The 17,390-nt window shown below is 38.3% G+C and overlaps 1 protein-coding gene across 1 annotated transcript; it reads left to right on the top strand.

Moving 5' to 3' along the window:
• Positions 1-9,032: 9,032 nt before the first annotated feature.
• LOC147473046 (uncharacterized) lies at positions 9,033-10,259 on the top strand. The gene has a single exon (XM_086587879.1). The coding sequence runs from the start codon at positions 9,128-9,130 to the stop codon at positions 10,100-10,102; it is 975 nt and encodes a 324-aa protein (XP_086444005.1). The 5' UTR covers positions 9,033-9,127; the 3' UTR covers positions 10,103-10,259.
• The last annotated feature ends 7,131 nt before the right edge of the window (positions 10,260-17,390 follow it).

Raw genomic sequence — 17,390 nt, 5'->3', positions numbered from 1 at the left:
ATAAAATAATTATATAAAAAATAAAGAAATATATAAATAATATATTATTTATATATTTTTTTATATTATAATCTTTTTTTTTTATAATTTATAGTTTTTTTTATAATTTTCAAATATATATAATAAATAAAATAATATATTATTTATATATTTCTTTATTTTTATATAATAATTTTATTATTATATAATTACTAATTCAAAAAAAATTATTAATTTATTTTTAAGTCACTTAACTATAAAAGAAAAAAATATATAATATATATAATAAAAAAATAAAAGAAGTAATATGAAATGGAAATATATATATATATATATATATATATATATATGTATATTAATTTTTTTTTTATTTTTTTATTTATAGTTTTTTTTTTATAATTTTCAAATATATATAATAAATAAAATAATATATTATTTATATATTTCTTTATTTTGTATATAATTATTTTATTATTATATAATTATTAATTTATTCTTTTTTATATATTTATTAATTTAAAAAAAATTATTAATTTATTTTTAAGTCCCTTAAAAAAACAAAAATGCTGAGTTGGCAATGCTGATGTGGCATGCCAAGTGGAAAATACAAATAAAACGAAATTGAAAAAATAATGACACATCATCACTTAACTGACGGAGCTTAACGGATTGCTATTTTTGTGAAATCGGGCATAGTACATTGATACGTTTGTGAAAAAAAATTCTATGTTGATACAAGTGTTAATAGGACCTAAGTACGTTGCATATTTTTGTATTTAAGCCTTTTAAATATTCTAAAAATTTGAGGTGTGACACAGATCATCTCAATGTTGACCATATTGAAATGTATAATTGGTCTATTATTTGGTAAAGACTTTTTGAAACTATCAAAGACTATATTGAAACTGTCAAAGACTTTTTTTTTGGTAAAGACTTCAAAGACTTGGTTGAGCTACGAACCTTCATAGCAATTTAACATTTAAACAATCCGTCAAAGCTTAATTTTTTTCAGAATTGGTCTTGCACTCTCATTAACAAATTCTATGCATCCAATCAATGCTTGCTAACAGCACCATTATCGCCCTGCCCTTTCCATGTATGCGTCCTATTTTTTTTTTTTTTTTTTTATATTTCTAAATGTCGTCAAGTTTGCTTCCAAGTTTGATTGGATCGATCACTGGTGATGCATTTGTATTTCCAGGATATAGTATCAGCTCTGATCTGCAAACAATAGGTCGTGAATAATTCCCCAAGCACGTCTCTCTCTCTCTCTCTCTCTCTCTCTCCATTGCCACAAATTTTATTCTGCAATTAGGTCTCTCTCTCTCCATGGCCACGGACTATAGGTTTTGCAACTCAGTGGACATTGCTTGCTAATGTTGATTCGCTTTATTACTGGCTTTTTATAAGATAGAAGGATATACACTGAGCTATTGACACAAAACTCACCTACTGGGTAATGTTTATAGGTACATTCCACAATAACAAATCAGACCTCAAGGCAACACAATATATTACATGTAAGTACGTAAACCTGTAATAGGTCAGATAGGGTATCTCCCATCTGTTCACCATGTAGGTTTTCCTATTACAACTAATGTGTCATTGTTATCTAGATTTGCTCCAAACTTAGCAGATTTATCTAATTATCTGCTACTAGATTTACTTCTATGCCTTGTTAGCAAATCGGGATACGACAAAAATTTGGTACGGGAATAATTCGAGAATTATTCGGTGATTCAAAAAAAATGGTACGGCCAAAAATTTGCAATATGACAATTATGCGGTGTTTAATTAATACGCGTTTTAAACGTTTGGTTGCAAAAATTCAGAAGTCAAAAATTCGTGATATTATGTTAGTAAATATTAATAATAGTTGTCATTCTTTGCAACATAACAAACATATCTAAACAATTTAGCTACAAAAACATTGAAACCAATTTAATGGTTCATATAAGTACCTCCATATTATTCGTTTCAAGGCAAAAAATTGCGAATTATTGCGAATCTTTCAAACATTCGGAAGTATTATACGTTTTTCCCTTAAAAAATTCGATTCGCGAATTGCTAACAAGGCTTCTATGTAGTATCTTGTCATCCAAATGGCTTGCAACTTCTCCTTGCATTTGTTCCACCTAGATTGTAGCTCCCATGGCAAGTTGTTTTTCCCTATTATTGTGATCATCCAAATGTAAAAGACATGGTTGTAGATGGAAACGATTGGACGATTGATATTGTTAATTCACTTTTCATATTACTGATATAAAAGTGTATTGAGCTTCCAGTTGTGCACTTGTGCTAGTCTTGGGAACATCATGTTTTGTATTTCCTCACACTAAAACTTTCCTAACAATTAAGGCAATGTCCTTTGTGAGAAAAAATTCGCTCCTACACGCTTAGGAGTGAAAAGTCTCCTAAGCACCCATCTATCATACATCTACCATCTTTTTAACTAATGATTAACTATAGTATTTGAAATCTAACCAAACATTTATTTTATTCTCTTTCCAAATCTTTTCATTTTTTTCTCCACAATTATTTTTTTCTTTAATTTGTATTTCCACGCACCAGAGAATAGGGGTGTAATACGGGGCGGGCTGGGTCAACCGCGGGACAAATAGTGATGGGGCGGGTCGGGGCGGGTCTAGGGGATTCAAATCCAGTGGTCCCCGATAGGGCGGGGTGGGTTGAAGTGTCATGTCTTAGTACCATCACCCGGCTTGTTGGGTCAGCTTACGGGGCGGGTTTTGGGTGAGTCATTCAGGTCAGGTGGAAATTATTATTTTAACCCAATTTCACCAAAAAAAAAAAAAAAAACTTTCTAATTCAGCAAGTAATATATTTCCAATTCACAACATAGAGAAAAAAAATGGAATCAATCAATAAAAAATAAACAAAAATAAAAAAAAAAAAACTTGAACTTGAAGCCAAAACCATATCTGTAAATTTGAAACTTTTTTCTCGTGATTTACCATTTGTAAATTGATTATTTTCCATAACATGATAAAATAAAGATGGGAGCGAGGATCTATAGTACAAAACAATAAAATATAAACTAAAAGAATTCGAAATTAATACAAGGATGAATGATTCATCTTCTCCAAAATTCGAAAGTTGAATTTGAATTTTTGATATATATTTGCCAAATGTTCAAACTTGAATATTTGAAATTGATGTTGAACTCATAAGTTTGTGGTCATATCTCTCAAATTCCTACAAAAGTTAAAAGAAAATACAAAAATATTAGAGTTAGAGTCTTGAAATTGTGCGAGTCAATGAGGTTGGGTCAACGACTTTTGACACGGTGTGGGTCTGGTGGCTTGACGGGTCGGGTTTGAGCATAGAACCTACACCCATAGCCCGACCGCGTAAAAACGGTGGCGGGGCGGGGCAGGTCTGTTTTCGGGTCAGTGTGGATTTGGGTGGCGGGTGAAGACCGGGTACCCTACTAGATGATGGGTCAACGGTTTTTTTTACACTCCTACCAGAGAAGGAAACAAGTTTAACAAGGTGGGGGTGTTTTTCCATAACAATATAATACTAGTACTCTAGTACGTGCCCACAACACGTTCAAAACAAAAAACATCGAAATAGTGGGGCAAAGGGTTTGACTTTAACAAAAAAAAAAAAAAAAAACTAAAAAATCGTTATTGTCGTTTTGTGCTAACGGTATTTTCCACGGCGCATCCGGTTCACTCACCAGGTTATTGGGGGTAACACTAATTAATCCTTAACCCAACTAGTACTTTGACACGTGCCCACTGCACATTTTTTTTTAAAACAAAACAAGGAAAGTGGTTAGGGCATGGATCGGGTCGGGTTCGGGTTGGATATGGTTATATCCGAATCCGAATCCGAATAATTTCACAGTATTCGAATTCGAACCCGAACTCGATTATATCAAAAATTTAATATCCGAACCCGACTGAATCCGACTAACCCGATCGGATAACACTAAAAAACCCAAAAATTATATCCGAATCCGAACCCGAACCCGACATACCCAAATCCGAATCCGACCCAAATACATAAACGGATACAAAAATCAACCCGAACCCGATATATTTGGTAATCGGGTCGGGTTGGATTCGGGTCTACCCGACCCGATTCCCTGCCCTAAAAGTGGTGCGAAGGGTTTGAGTTCAACAAAACATTTTTGTCGTTTTGTGCGGTATTTTCCACAGCTCATTCGGCTCACTCGCCTACGCCTCTTTATAGTGTTAGGGGTGACTTCGGATCGGATCGGATCGGATTAACCTCCTTCGGAATTTTTCCAAATTTTTTTCGGAACTTAATATGCTAGCCAAATCCGATCCAATTTTTTTTCGGATTCAAAATATATTTCCAATTTCGGAACTTTCGGAAATTTCGTAATAACTCGAAATTTCGAATACTTGGTAAATTTTCAAAAATCTTTTACTTTCAATTATTTTGGAATATCATACCAATGTTCATTGTAGGAGGGAGAGAAAACCATGTCCACAACACCAATGTACCAACAACAATACGCGACTTGTTTACCGAGAAAACCCATTTTCATTCAAACAAGTGATCCAAGAAAAAAAGCGAAAAAGAACCCGCAGCCACCAATAACAAGCATTGCATTCTCGCTGAGGTCCGGGTATTTGTAATGTTTCAATTTTTTTTTTAGTGTGGGAAATTGAAGTGTGAAGTGTCCGCATAAATAATGGATTATGGTCTTGGACTCTAAGTAGCTTTACATAATATTCTATCTATTGAATTTGGCTTTTGATTGGTTTGGAAGTCATTGTATGACTCAATGACATTTTTTTCATATCATTGTTGTTATGGCGACGTGTAATGACAAGAGAGTGATCCAATTCAAGTGGGGAAGTAGCGGCTAGGTTATGTTTTTGTTTTGTTTTTGGAAGTAAAAACTAGAAAATGAATGAACGGGTCGAGATCTAATCAAGTGGATAGTGAGAGAAGTATATATTTTCGAATAAATTGGCAATAATATCGAAATTTCGGATCGGATCGGATTTTAGAATTATATCCAAATCCGATCCAATTTTTTTTCGGAATTTTTGGAAATCGGAAAATCGGCCCATGAAAACTACACCCAGAGCCAGACCAATTTCGGGTCGGGTTTCGGAAAAATCGGAAATTCGGTAAAAAGAGACACCCCTACCCCCTACCCCTATATAGTGTAGATAGAATAGATAAACAATAGTTGTGGACCTCAGCAGATTGGTTGGATCTTTTTCCCAATATGCTAGTTAATAATGTGGTGAATGCCACCTCCGACCACTTGTCCTTAATGATAAATCTTATGCCCAGTATGGAGGTTACTGAAAGGCCCTTCAGGTTTTATGATATGTGGTTAAGGGATGAGTCTTGTAAGCCTGTTATTGAACAGGCTTGGAAGGCAGTCACTCATGCTCTCCCTGACTGGAAAGTGGTCCATAAGCTCAAGAGTGTTGAACAAGGACTGAAAACTTGGAATAAAAAATCTTTTGGTAATATCTTTTATAATATAAAGAAAACTCAAAAAGATCTGGATAGAGTGCTCCAGAAACCTTTCTCTTGCCAAAACCATGAAAAAGCAAAACTGCTCAAGGCAAGGCTCTTCGACTGGTATGACAAAGAGGAAGTTTTCTGGAAACAGAAATCTAGTCAACATTGGATTAAAGAGGGGGGTAGAAATACAAAGTTCTTCCATCTATCTACAGTGTATAGGAGAAGAAAGAATAATATTGATAGGATTAAAGATAGTGAAGGGGTGTGGAGAGAAGGTAGGCAAGGGGTGGGGAGTGCTGTAAAAGATTATTTCGATGAGCTTTTTGCTTCGGATATGCCTTGTAATGATGATCAGATCCTAGACCTGTTTTCCCCCTGCATCACTGATAGAGAAAATGAGATCCTTAATGCCTGCCCCTCTGAGGAGGACATCTGGCAGGTGGCAAGGAAGATGGGGGCCTTGAAAGCCCCTGGCCCAGATGGCTTCCAAGGAACTTTCTACCAAAATTGCTGGGAGGTGATTGGCAAAGATATTATTGATTGTGTTAGAGATTTCTTTATGAAAGGTTGTATGAACCCTAGATTTAATGAAACTTTTCTAGCTTTAATTCCAAAAGTCTCAAATCCGGATCATATGTCTAAATTCAGACCTATTAGTTTATGTAACTTCTGTTACAAAATTATTGCGAAGATCTTAGCTAATAGGCTTAAGACACATATTAGTAAGATAGTCTCCCCGTTCCAAGGAGCTTTCATAAAGGGGAGGAACATAGGTGACAATATAGGGCTGGCCAGTGAAATCTTTCATAATATGAAGAGTATGAAAAAAAAACATGGTTTTGTGGCCTTGAAAATGGATATGGCCAAAGCCTACGATAGGGTTGAATGGTCGTTTCTGGACAAAATCTTTAATAGGTTGGGCTTCAATGCGAAGTGGAGACAGCTCATCTCCCAATGCATATCTACTGTCTCATACAAAGTCTTGTTGAATGGCTCTCCCCTAGAGAGCTTCAGTCCTGACAGGGGGCTTCGACAGGGAGACCCTCTCTCCCCTTACCTGTTTATCATTGTCTCTGAAGCGCTATCTCGTATGATAGCAAAGGCTGAAAGTAATGGGGATATCCATGGCATAAAAATCAGGAGAAATGCTCCCGCTATCACACATCTCCTTTATGCTGATGACCTTATCTTGTTCACTAAGGCCAGCTTGGTCGAGAGTGGAAAGGTAAAGACCATCTTGGAAAAGTATTGTGCTGCCTCTGGTCAGAGGATAAATTATGACAAATCTAGCATCCACTGTAGTAAAAATGTTCATAGAATGCATCAAAAGATTCTTAAGAGATTCTGGAAGATGAGAACTTTTGATAAAAGAGATAAATACTTGGGTGTACCCATTGTCATATCTCAGAGTAAAAAAGATGACTTTGATTACCTGGTTGATAAAGTACATGGGAAAATAAAAGGTTGGCGAGCTAAAGTCTTGAGCCAAGCTGGGAGAAATACTCTTATCCAAGCTGTGGCTCAAGCTACTCCTCTCTATGCTATGGCCACATACAAAGTACCTAAATCCACTTGCAATAAGTTAGATAAAGCTTACAGACAATTCTGGTGGCATGGTACGGAGGACAACAAAAGCCTCCACACCATTGGGTGGGATGGCATATGTAAGCCTAAAGCCTTGGGAGGCTTAGGTTTGAGGAAATCGGGGGATATGAACAAGGCTATGCTCTCTAAGTTGGCTTGGAAAGCTGTAAAGGACACTACATCTATATGGGCGAAGACTTTATAGCCGCGGTATGGCAAGCAAAGGTTTGATACTAAAGAGGAACCCCCACCCTGGGCCTCCTGGTTCTGGAAAGGGGTGCATAGAACTGCTCGGGAATGTCTTCCAGGGCTGATTTGGAGTATTGGGAAAGGGGACAAAGTGGAAGCTATGAAACAACCTTGGCTTCTCCATAACAATGCTCCTATAACTCTGCAAGAAGTGTTGCCCAACGCACTGAAATGGAGGATCTAAGAGTAAGAGACCTGATGCTAAGGGATGGGTCAGGCTGGGACTATCAAAAGGTGGAGTCTCTTTTTCCACCTGAGATAGTGACCATGATTACTCAACTGGTAATTAGACCTAACAGCAGTGCCAAGGATGAGATTAGATGGGCGCACACACATAATGGTCTTCTCACAGTCAGATCTGCCTATAGGTTTGTCACTAGATCTTATTGGCAAGGAGGCCCCTCCTCCTTCAATACTAAGAGTATAAAAACTCTGTGGGGCTTGCAGCTGTCAGCTAGCACACAGCTGTTCCTATGGAAGCTGTATATGAATTTGCTTCCCACAGGAGATGTGCTGGAAAGCAGAAACATTCAGGGGGAGCATAAGTGCCCATTATGTTGGCTGGCCCCAGAAGAACCAATCCATCTTTTCTTCCAATGTGAGTGGACAAAACTGGTTTGGTTCGCTTCGGAGTTAGGGGCCAGAGTTGAAGAACATGCAGAACACACTATAAGAGACTGGCTAGATGTCTTCCTGGGGTGGACACAAACAACTCCACCAAGGACTTGTAGAAAAGGATCGCTTTGCGCCTAATATCCTACAAGCTATTTGGGAAACAAGGAATAGAGCCAAGTTTGAGGGAAAGGTGCCCAACAGAGATAGCATGCTGAGAAGGACCTATGCACAGTGGAACAGGAGTCTGGAAGCATATAGAGAACCTCAGGGAGTAGTCTCTTCAAAATCTTATTTTACTACGAATTGGCTTGATAAGAACAAAAATCCTATTTTTCCTATTGTAGAAGTAAAATACCGTGGCTAATCGTTTGACGCGCTTTCAAGGGAAACAAGGGTGGCAAAAACAAAGCAGAACTTTGGCTTGGAATAGGGAAGGTATCATATTGGGAGCAGCTACAAGGCTTTTTGAAGCTGGTTCTGCAGAAGAGGCAGAGATGGTGGCTCTAGAAATAGCTGTAAAACTAGCAAGGACCACGGAAAGCACGTCAGTACTGTTTGAAGGAGACTGCCATCAAGTTATTTTGGCCGCACAAAACTTGAGGGAGCAACAGTCGACAAATTGGAAGCTTGATTCCATCAGATGTAATATTCAGGGGTTATGCCACTCTTTTACTTTCTGTAGCTTTAGTTGGATCAGTAGGCAAGTAAATGTTGAAGCGCATGAGCTAGCCAAGTGGGCTTCTAGACGTCAAGACCAGAACTCTCTCCCTGACTTTTTGCTAAACAGCAGTACTGTACCCCTTTTGCTATGATATCTATAAGACATGTTTTTAACGAAAAAAAAATAGTTGTGGACCTGTGGATGAATGGTTCATATTGGAAAAATTATATAATATATTTGCCAACAGCTAAAAATCGCAATCAAACAGTGGCAACTTTCATTAAGATGTAGGGCCTAGCGTTTGACCTGGGCGCAGAGTTGCGGGTCATTGCCGTCTATGGTTTTGTTTATTTTCTTTTTCTTTGGAGAAACAGAGGAGGCAACGCGTTAAATGTAAAAAAGTCGGAGTTTTATATTTCTTAAGTTAACCGTGATTAAGATATGAGACACGTATACTCATATTATTGGTCTTCGTGAGCACAAACAGCCATATATACCCCATGGGCAGCATTCAGAGCCAAACACTAGCTCAAGTCAGCCAGAGACATATCAAGAACAATGGCCAAGAACTACACTTCTGAGCCTCTGGGTGTGATTCATATTCTAAAGGGTGTCCCCAAGCTTTTTCACAGAAATAAGAAAATCATCCTGTTTATCATCCTTTTCACCGTGGTCTCTTACGCCTTTATTGATTTATCGATAAAATCATACTACGTCAACAACAATGATTTGTCGACAAAATCATACTCCAATGATTTCTCGATGAACGCTACAAACCCTGCCTCGTTTAATATGACTCCTACAAGCCTAGAATCTCTCAAACTATTCTTGGAAACTCAAAAAGGTTTCCCGCTTTTTATGTTAGTGGACTTGTTCCTCGCGACTGCCCTCTCAATAGTTTCCATGGTTGCTATAGTATATGTGTCTGCCATGTCTTATTTGGGAAAAGACTTGACACTCAAGGACCTGTTTTTGAGAATCAGAAACGTATGGACAAGGTCAGTGATCACCTGGTTCTATGTTTCTCTTTTATATGCAAGTTTCCTTGTTTTGGTTCTCCCAGTATCTTTTGTCGTTGTACTTGGTAATAGTCGGGGTTCTCTCATTATAGCAGCGGTTGGTATGATTGTTCTATTTTGCCTTGCTATGTTCTTGCATCTCTATCTAGCTTTAATTTGGATATGTAGTATGGTGGTTTCAGTACTTGAAGATTGTCATGGATTGCAAGCACTTGGCAAAGCTGAAAAACTTATCAAGGGGAAAAAGGTTGTAGGAATTGCTTTAACCTTTGTTGTTATGATTCTTTATGGTGCCAGTTTTCTTGTTTCTATTATGGTAAACGACAATCACCAAACATCAAAACTCCAGTTATTATTCATGTATGCAATAGACATCAAGCTGTTGGTGAAGGTACTGAGTGTGATGGCGTACACACTGTTCTACTTTGAGCGTAAAGAAAGCCATGGCGAACAAGTAGATGATGATGAGGACATTGTGTATGGTAGAGTACGTATCCACAGTTGCCCTTGTTGAGTCTCCATGATTATGTAGCTTAAACCTTGACCTTTGTTTATCATCTTCACTTCTTGTGATCCCCGACGATTATTGTAATTTAACGAAGTGTTAGTATGAGAATTTTGGAGGAAAATAATTAATGTTTATAAAGTGGGTGCATATTGGAACAATAGAATAGATTGTGCCTTCAAATAAAAAGTGCTCTTGAGTTTACACATAAACTAACTAAAGGACACTGCTCTAATTGTTAGGAAAATTATAGTGTGAGGAAATACAGAACATGTTCCCAAGGGAATCACAACTGGAAGCTCAATACACTTCTACATCAGTAATATGAAAAGCGACTTAACAATATCATCATTCACTCATTTCCATCTACAATTGTGGGAGAAGAAAGAGAAGGTGCGGGTCGCGCATTGGGCAAGGCCAAGTCGAGCGCGGGTCGCACTGAAGGTACTGGAGGTCGACCCAAGGCAAGAGTGCGGGTCGCGCCCTAGTCAGTTTTGACAGAGATTTGTCTGATTTGTATGTTTTCTATAAAAAGTCTCCAATCCTTTTGGAAATTATAGACACGAATATGCACTCATGTTGTGCTATATAAACACCTATGTAATACAAAAACAAAACAAACCAAGCAATATAAAACCTTTCTTCTCCCGTGGACGTAGGTCGCCGCATTGGCACCGAACCACTATAAATCATTGTGTTTTGTCTGTTTAATTAGGTGTTTAATTCTACATGGTATCAGAGCATTGCGCTTAATCTCTAAACACAATCTAGATGAACACAATACACTAAGTCAGATCCAAAACCAAACCCAAAGTCTGCTGTTACAACAGAGACTGATTCTAATCCCCGTTGGAAGTCGCCATCGGCCTCTCTTTGAATGGAACGAACTATATACCTTGGTCTAGGGCGGTTTCGCTATCGCTTGGTGGAAAGAGGAAATTAGGGTTCATTAATGGTGCAAAGGTGTGTCTTGCCATTGATGATGTCGAATATGAGAATTGGGTTTCCAATGATCAGCTTGTTTAATCTTGGTTACTCAATTCTATGGAGTCTACTATTGCTGGGATTTATACTTTCTTTGATTCTGCGAAGGAGGTATGAGATTCAATTTAAGATTTATACGGAAACCAGAACAATTCTGCCCGTGTGTTTGAACTTCAACTCGCAATTGGTGCTTTGCAACAAGGTGAGAAAACTTTTACAAAACACCTTGGGAATTTGAAGAAATTGTGGGATGAGTTAAACATATATCATCCACACACCACTGATGTGAAGACTCTGTTGAAACGGGCTGAAGAGGATAAAATCTTCACAGTATTTCGTAATCTTAAACCAGAATATGAAAATATGGAAAACAACATTCTAATGGAAAGCACTCTTTCATCACTTGCTGCTGTTTGTGCAAGTATTTAGAGGGAGGAAACAAAGAAGAAAACCATGAACTCCAAGGTAAAATCCTCAATCTCTCGATCTCCATCAGATACTTTGCAGAAAACGATTTTAGAAAGAAGTCACAGGGATTTGAAAAGGGTAAGGGAAAAAGGGAACCGTCTCACTGTGATCATTGTGGAAAGAACTGGCACACCAAGGATCATTGTTGGGAATTATATCCACATCTTAAGAAGGAAAAAGAACTGTCCAAGAAAGAGCATGTCATTGCTTTGAGACATCAATGTCCAACTCGTGATATTAGTCATCGGGTTGAGTCAAATTCTCCAACAACTCACTAAGTCCATGTCTTCTAGCAAAGGTCGGTTTGCCTCAACTCATGTGTCGTAATTTACATGCCTATTTTACCGTGCGTAAAATAGTAACTCATAGATAATTGATTCAGGGGCTTCTGATCATATGGCTAATTGCCCTGCCTCTGTCCATAATTTTGTGTCCAAAACTGAAAATCATAATATTTCCATAGCAAATGGTTCCACTGTTCCCATTCTAGGTAGTGGTCAAGTGAATTTTTTTGATAAAAAACTCAAGAGTGATGCTCTAGTTATTCCTTCATTCCCTGTTTAACTTCTATCTGTTGGAAAACTTACCAATTCTTTAAATTGTGATGTCATTTTTTCTCCTAACTCTGTCGTCTTTCAAGATCGAAAGTCGAAGAGGACGATTGGTGAAGGAATTTATTCCAATGGACTCTATTTGTTGAAGTCGCATAAGAAGGCGTGTCAAGCTAGTGCTTTACTTGAGAGTCGTATTTTGCATAAAAGAGTTGGGCATCCATCTAGTCATGTCTTGTAAAATTTGTTTCCGCATGTTTCTTTAAACTTTGATAATGTTTGTGATGTTTGTCAATTTTCTAAACAACCTCGTTTATCATTTCCAAACTCGAATTCTGTGTCAAATAAGTTGTTTGAGTTAATTCATTCTGATTTATGGGGACCTGCTCCTGTTAATTCTTATGATGGCTATAAGTATTTTGTGTTGTTCATTGATGATAAATCTCGTGCTACATGGTTATATTTATTGAAATCAAAAATTGAGGTTGTGACTGTATTCAAGGATTTTCATACTATGATTACTAACCAGTTTGGTACTAATGTCAAGACGTTTAGATCTGACAATGGCACTGAGTTTTGTAAAGGTATGTTACCTGAAAGTATCTTCGTAGCCAGGGGATAATTCATCAAGCTAGTCGTGTTGGCACACCTCGCCAGAATGACGGTAATTAAAGAAAGAACGTATTAACCTTTTGGAGACCACTCGTGCTCTTATGTCAAGGCATGAATGTTCCTAAGCACTACCGGGTCTCATAGCATCTTAACCGCTGCCTATTTGATTAATCTTCTTCCCACCGGTTCTTGGTTTTAAATCCCCATTGAAGTGCTCAAAGCTAGGCCGCTAGATCTCTCTCATCCCGCGAAGTGTTTGGTGTGTCCGCTTATGTGCATCACCAAGCTATTCATAGAGATAAATTTGATGCTCGGGCTACTCGATGTGTGTTTGTTGGTTATTCTACCACATAGAAAGGCTACATATGTTACAATCCTATGACAAGGAAACTGGTTGTCTCTCGTGATGTCCGATTTGTGGAATTTGAAGCTTTCTTTCACGATTCAACTGTGCCTGGGAATCTGTCCCTGGGGGAGTGTTTGGCAGATTTGGCACCTCTCCCAGCTGTTATTACGGCTAATTTGGCTCCTCTCCTAGTAGTTGGCGAAGGCATTATTCTTGTCCCAATGGTTGGTGAAGGTATAGTTCCTGCCACTGAAGAATTGGGCTCTACTGAAGCAAGGGCGCACTTACATACTGAGTATATTGAGGATGGGGCGCGCTTTGGTGCTTCTCTAGCTCCTCCAGTTTCTAGACAATCTGAACGAGAGAGACGACCTCCAGTAACTTTCAAGGATTACTACAAATCTAATAGAGAATGACATCCTCTAGTGACTCACAGGAATTTTTATTCTTTGCATGATGTTACATATCCTCTACAGGAGTATATAACGTATGCCAATATCACTTCATATCATCATGCTTTCTTAAGTACAGTCAATGACGTGCAAGAACCCAAGAACTTTAGAGAAGCTAACTCTCGTTTAGTATGGAGAAAGGCAATGCAAGAAGAACTTCGTGCTCTAGACGAGAATAACACTTGGGATATTGTTATGCTACCATATGGAAAGAAAACTGTTGATTGTCGGTGGGTGTTCAGAAACAAGTTCAACAGTGATGGTTCCTAATAGAGGTCTAAAGCTCGACTTGTTGCAAGGGGATTCACCCAAACTTATGGTCAGGACTACAAGGAGACTTTTGTACCAGTTGCAAAGATGAATACGCTTAGAGTTCTTGTATCTCTAGCTGTGAATCAAGACCGAAATTATTTCGTATGGATGTGAAAAAATGCATTTTACACGTAGATCTTAAAGAAGAAGTGTATATGAGCATTCCACCTGGACATCCGAAGGAGACTAAGGTCGGATTAGTATGCAAGTTAAAAAAGGCTATCTATGGACTTAAACAATCTCCACGACCGTGGTATGCCAAGCTCAGTTTTGTTCTAGCTATGACGGACCTTAAGCGAAGTGATGCTGATCCTTCCTTATTTGTTAAATCTAGCAGGTCAGGCTTGGTTATTGTTCTTATTTATGTTGATGACATAGTTATCACAGGTGATGACTTTATCGAGATTTCTAAGCTCAAGGAGTTACTGCACAAGAAGTTTGCCATCAAGAATCTAGGTATTATGAAGTACTTTCTTGGGATCGAAATTGCTTATTCAGAAAAAGGTATATTTCTAAATCAAAGAAAGTATGTGTTGGATATTTTGAGTAAAGCAGGAAAGCTGGGGGTAAAACCATCTGATTCTCAAACTGACAGTGGAGCCAAGTTGGATAACACTGGTGATCTTCTCACTGACATTGGTCAGTATCACCGATTAGTTGGTAAACTAATATATTTAACTATTATCCGACCAGATATTTCTTATGCAGTGAGCTTGGTTAGTCGTTTTATGCATGCTCCAAGGACTCCACATATGAATACAGTTTCTAGAATACTACAGTATCTAAAAGGGTCACCAGGCAGAGATATTTGGATGCGGAAAAATGGGCATACATCTATTACTGCTTACACAGATGCTGATCGGGCAAGATGTCCAGTTGATCGGAGGTCTACTTCCGGTTATTGTACCTTTATGGGAAGTAATTTAGTCACTTGGAAGAGCAAGAAACAGAATGTAATGGCTCGTTCTAGTGCAGAAGCTGAGTACAGGGCTATGGCTTCCACCACTAGTGAAATCATATGGCTTTGCGCTATTCTAAAGGATTTGTGTTTTGGGTTGCATCTGCCAACTACACTTTACTGTGATAATCAAGTTGCTATGCACATTGCTGCAAATCCGGTGTTTCATGAGAGAACTTAGTATATCGAAATTGACTGTCACTTTGTGCGTGAAAAAGTATAGTCTAACATTGTCACTACCTCCTTTGCTCGAAGTGACCAACAGCTTGCAGACATTTTTACCAAGGGACTTCTAGCTTCTAAGTTCCATGATATTCTCTCCAAGTTGGGTTCGCTGGATATCTTCGCACCAACTTGAGGGGGAGTGTGGGAGAAGAAAGAGAAGGCGCGGGTCGCACTGAAGGTACTGGAGGTCGAACCAAGGCAAGAGCCTAGGTCGCGCCTTGAGCAAGGCTAATTGGAGCGCGGGGCGCGCCCTAGTCGGTTTTGACAGAGATTTGTCAGATTTGTATGTTTTCTATAAAGGAAAGTCTCTAATCCTTTTGGAAACTATAAACACAAATATGCACTCATGTTGTGCTATATAAACACCTATGTAACACAAAAACAGAACCAACCAATCAATATAAAACCTTTCTTCTCCCATGGACGTAGGTCGCTGTATTGGCACCGAACCACTATAAATCATTGTGTTTTGTCTCTTTAATTAGGTGTTTAATTCTACAACAATCACCCAAACATGTCTTTTACATGTGGTTGAGCTCAGTAATACGAAAAGCGAATCAACATTAACAAGCAATGACCACTGAATTGCAAAACCTAATTACATGCAGAAGAAAGTCCGTGCCTATGGAGAGAGAGAAACACCGTACCAGGCTGTGCTTCGGGCATTATTAGTACAACTGTACAAGGGCCATGTTCAATTGTGTGCAACATTATTCAAGGGCCGCGGATTAAGCTGAGGTTTTACGACCTACAGTCTGCAGATCATAGTAGGCTAGTAGCTGATACTAGATCCAGGAAATACAAATGCATCACCAGTGATAGATGACCCAATGCAAACTTGTAAGCAAACACAACGACATTTAGAAATCTAAGAAAGCAGGACACAGACATGGCAATGATAGGGGTTGATGGGGGTGCTGTTAGTAAGCATTTATTGGACATGAATAATTAGTTGAATAGATTAGAGCAGGATATTTTCCGCTCTAAGTGCTTCATTAAAGAAAATGTGGAGAAAAAAAATAAAATAAACGCTTGGTTAGATTTTAAATAACTAGAGTTAATCATTAGTTAAAAAGATATATGGTGGATGTGTGGTGGCTTAGGAGACTTTTCTCTCCTAAGCGCGTAGGAGGGAATTTTTTCTTCAAGTTCTCCATGCGGTGCACTTAATGTTTCCAATTTGAAACATTTTAAATCCAATACCCACGTCACCCTGTTCTCAACAATTCTCCACCTTGGTGAAGATTTATCCAAATTTGAGCCAATCAACCAAATAGCAAATCTTTTCTTCAATGCACAAATGTCCAAAGGACCAAACAAAGAACAAATGTCCCAAAAGACCAAACACGATTGTACCACATAGTGGTTGCCTACAGTGGTGGAGCCAGGATTTTGAGTGAGGGTGAGCCACAAAATGGGGAACATTTGAGGCCTTGTCTGGTACAAAACTAAGAGATTGCATTGCATACAATTATTTTGGTGTATGTTATTACGACACTATTGTTTTAGTTTAATCTAGTCCTATTTTTGCTCCAATTATATGTCACCAGGGGCGGACCCAGGAGAGGGCTGAACCAGGCTTCAGCCCGGGGCCGTTTCGTTAAAAAAAGAAGTAGTATGCCTATTATTAGCCCATTAGACCAAAGAAAAAAAAAACAAAGGCGATTCTTTCTCCCTTCGACTACGAAACCCCTCCTCTCTCAGTCTCTCTCTCTCTTCGTCTATTGATTCTTCTATTCAGAGTCTGTTCCTGGAACTATTTGTGGTGATTTTTCTGTTGAGATTGGCAGGTAATTAGATTTGTTGTTCATTTAATTTGTTACATTGGTTTAGTTGTTGTTTTTGATAGATTTCAGTTGCATGAGTTGGTCTGATTATATATAGTATAATCTTGTTATGGTTGTTTAAATTAGAATTAGCTGAATAAGATATTTCATGAATTGCAAAACCATTTCTGCCTCTCCCATAGGTAGGATCTTTTTGTGCAAGTGTATTGAAACCATGTTTTCTTTAAGGAGTAATCTGTAAGGTTTCATGCTTCCTTCAGTCGTTCAATGTCGAAGGGAGTGTGAAAGATTGATTCTTTTTTTAAACCAAAAGAAACAGCCGACACATCCAATGTTGCTAGTACTACGGAAAAGGATGATCAAGGCCGTTCAAAGTTCCAAAGAGTTGAACCCATTGAACAAGTTCGTCCCAACTCTCAAGGGATTGAACCTATTGAACAAGTTTGTCCCAACTCTCAAGGGATCGGATTGAATCTAGTCTAACCGGTGTTACTAGTTCTTTGGTACGTGACCCGGGGTTACGCCGTCAAATAAGTGAATAACCTATTAATCAGCGTGACGAGATCCGACGAGCTTATGTCACATTTGAGCCACTTCATTCT

The sequence above is a fragment of the Coptis chinensis genome, unplaced genomic scaffold (genome assembly GCF_015680905.1).
Source record: "Coptis chinensis isolate HL-2020 unplaced genomic scaffold, ASM1568090v1 utg535_pilon_pilon, whole genome shotgun sequence".
In the NCBI taxonomy this organism is placed as follows: domain Eukaryota; kingdom Viridiplantae; phylum Streptophyta; class Magnoliopsida; order Ranunculales; family Ranunculaceae; genus Coptis; species Coptis chinensis.
This window is presented reverse-complemented; position numbering and strand designations above follow the sequence as displayed.

What these genes read in the sequence shown, in the direction of transcription:
- LOC147473046 (XM_086587879.1), top strand. Translation starts at nt 9,128, where the DNA reads ATGGCCAAGAACTACACTTCTGAGCCTCTGGGTGTGATTCATATTCTA.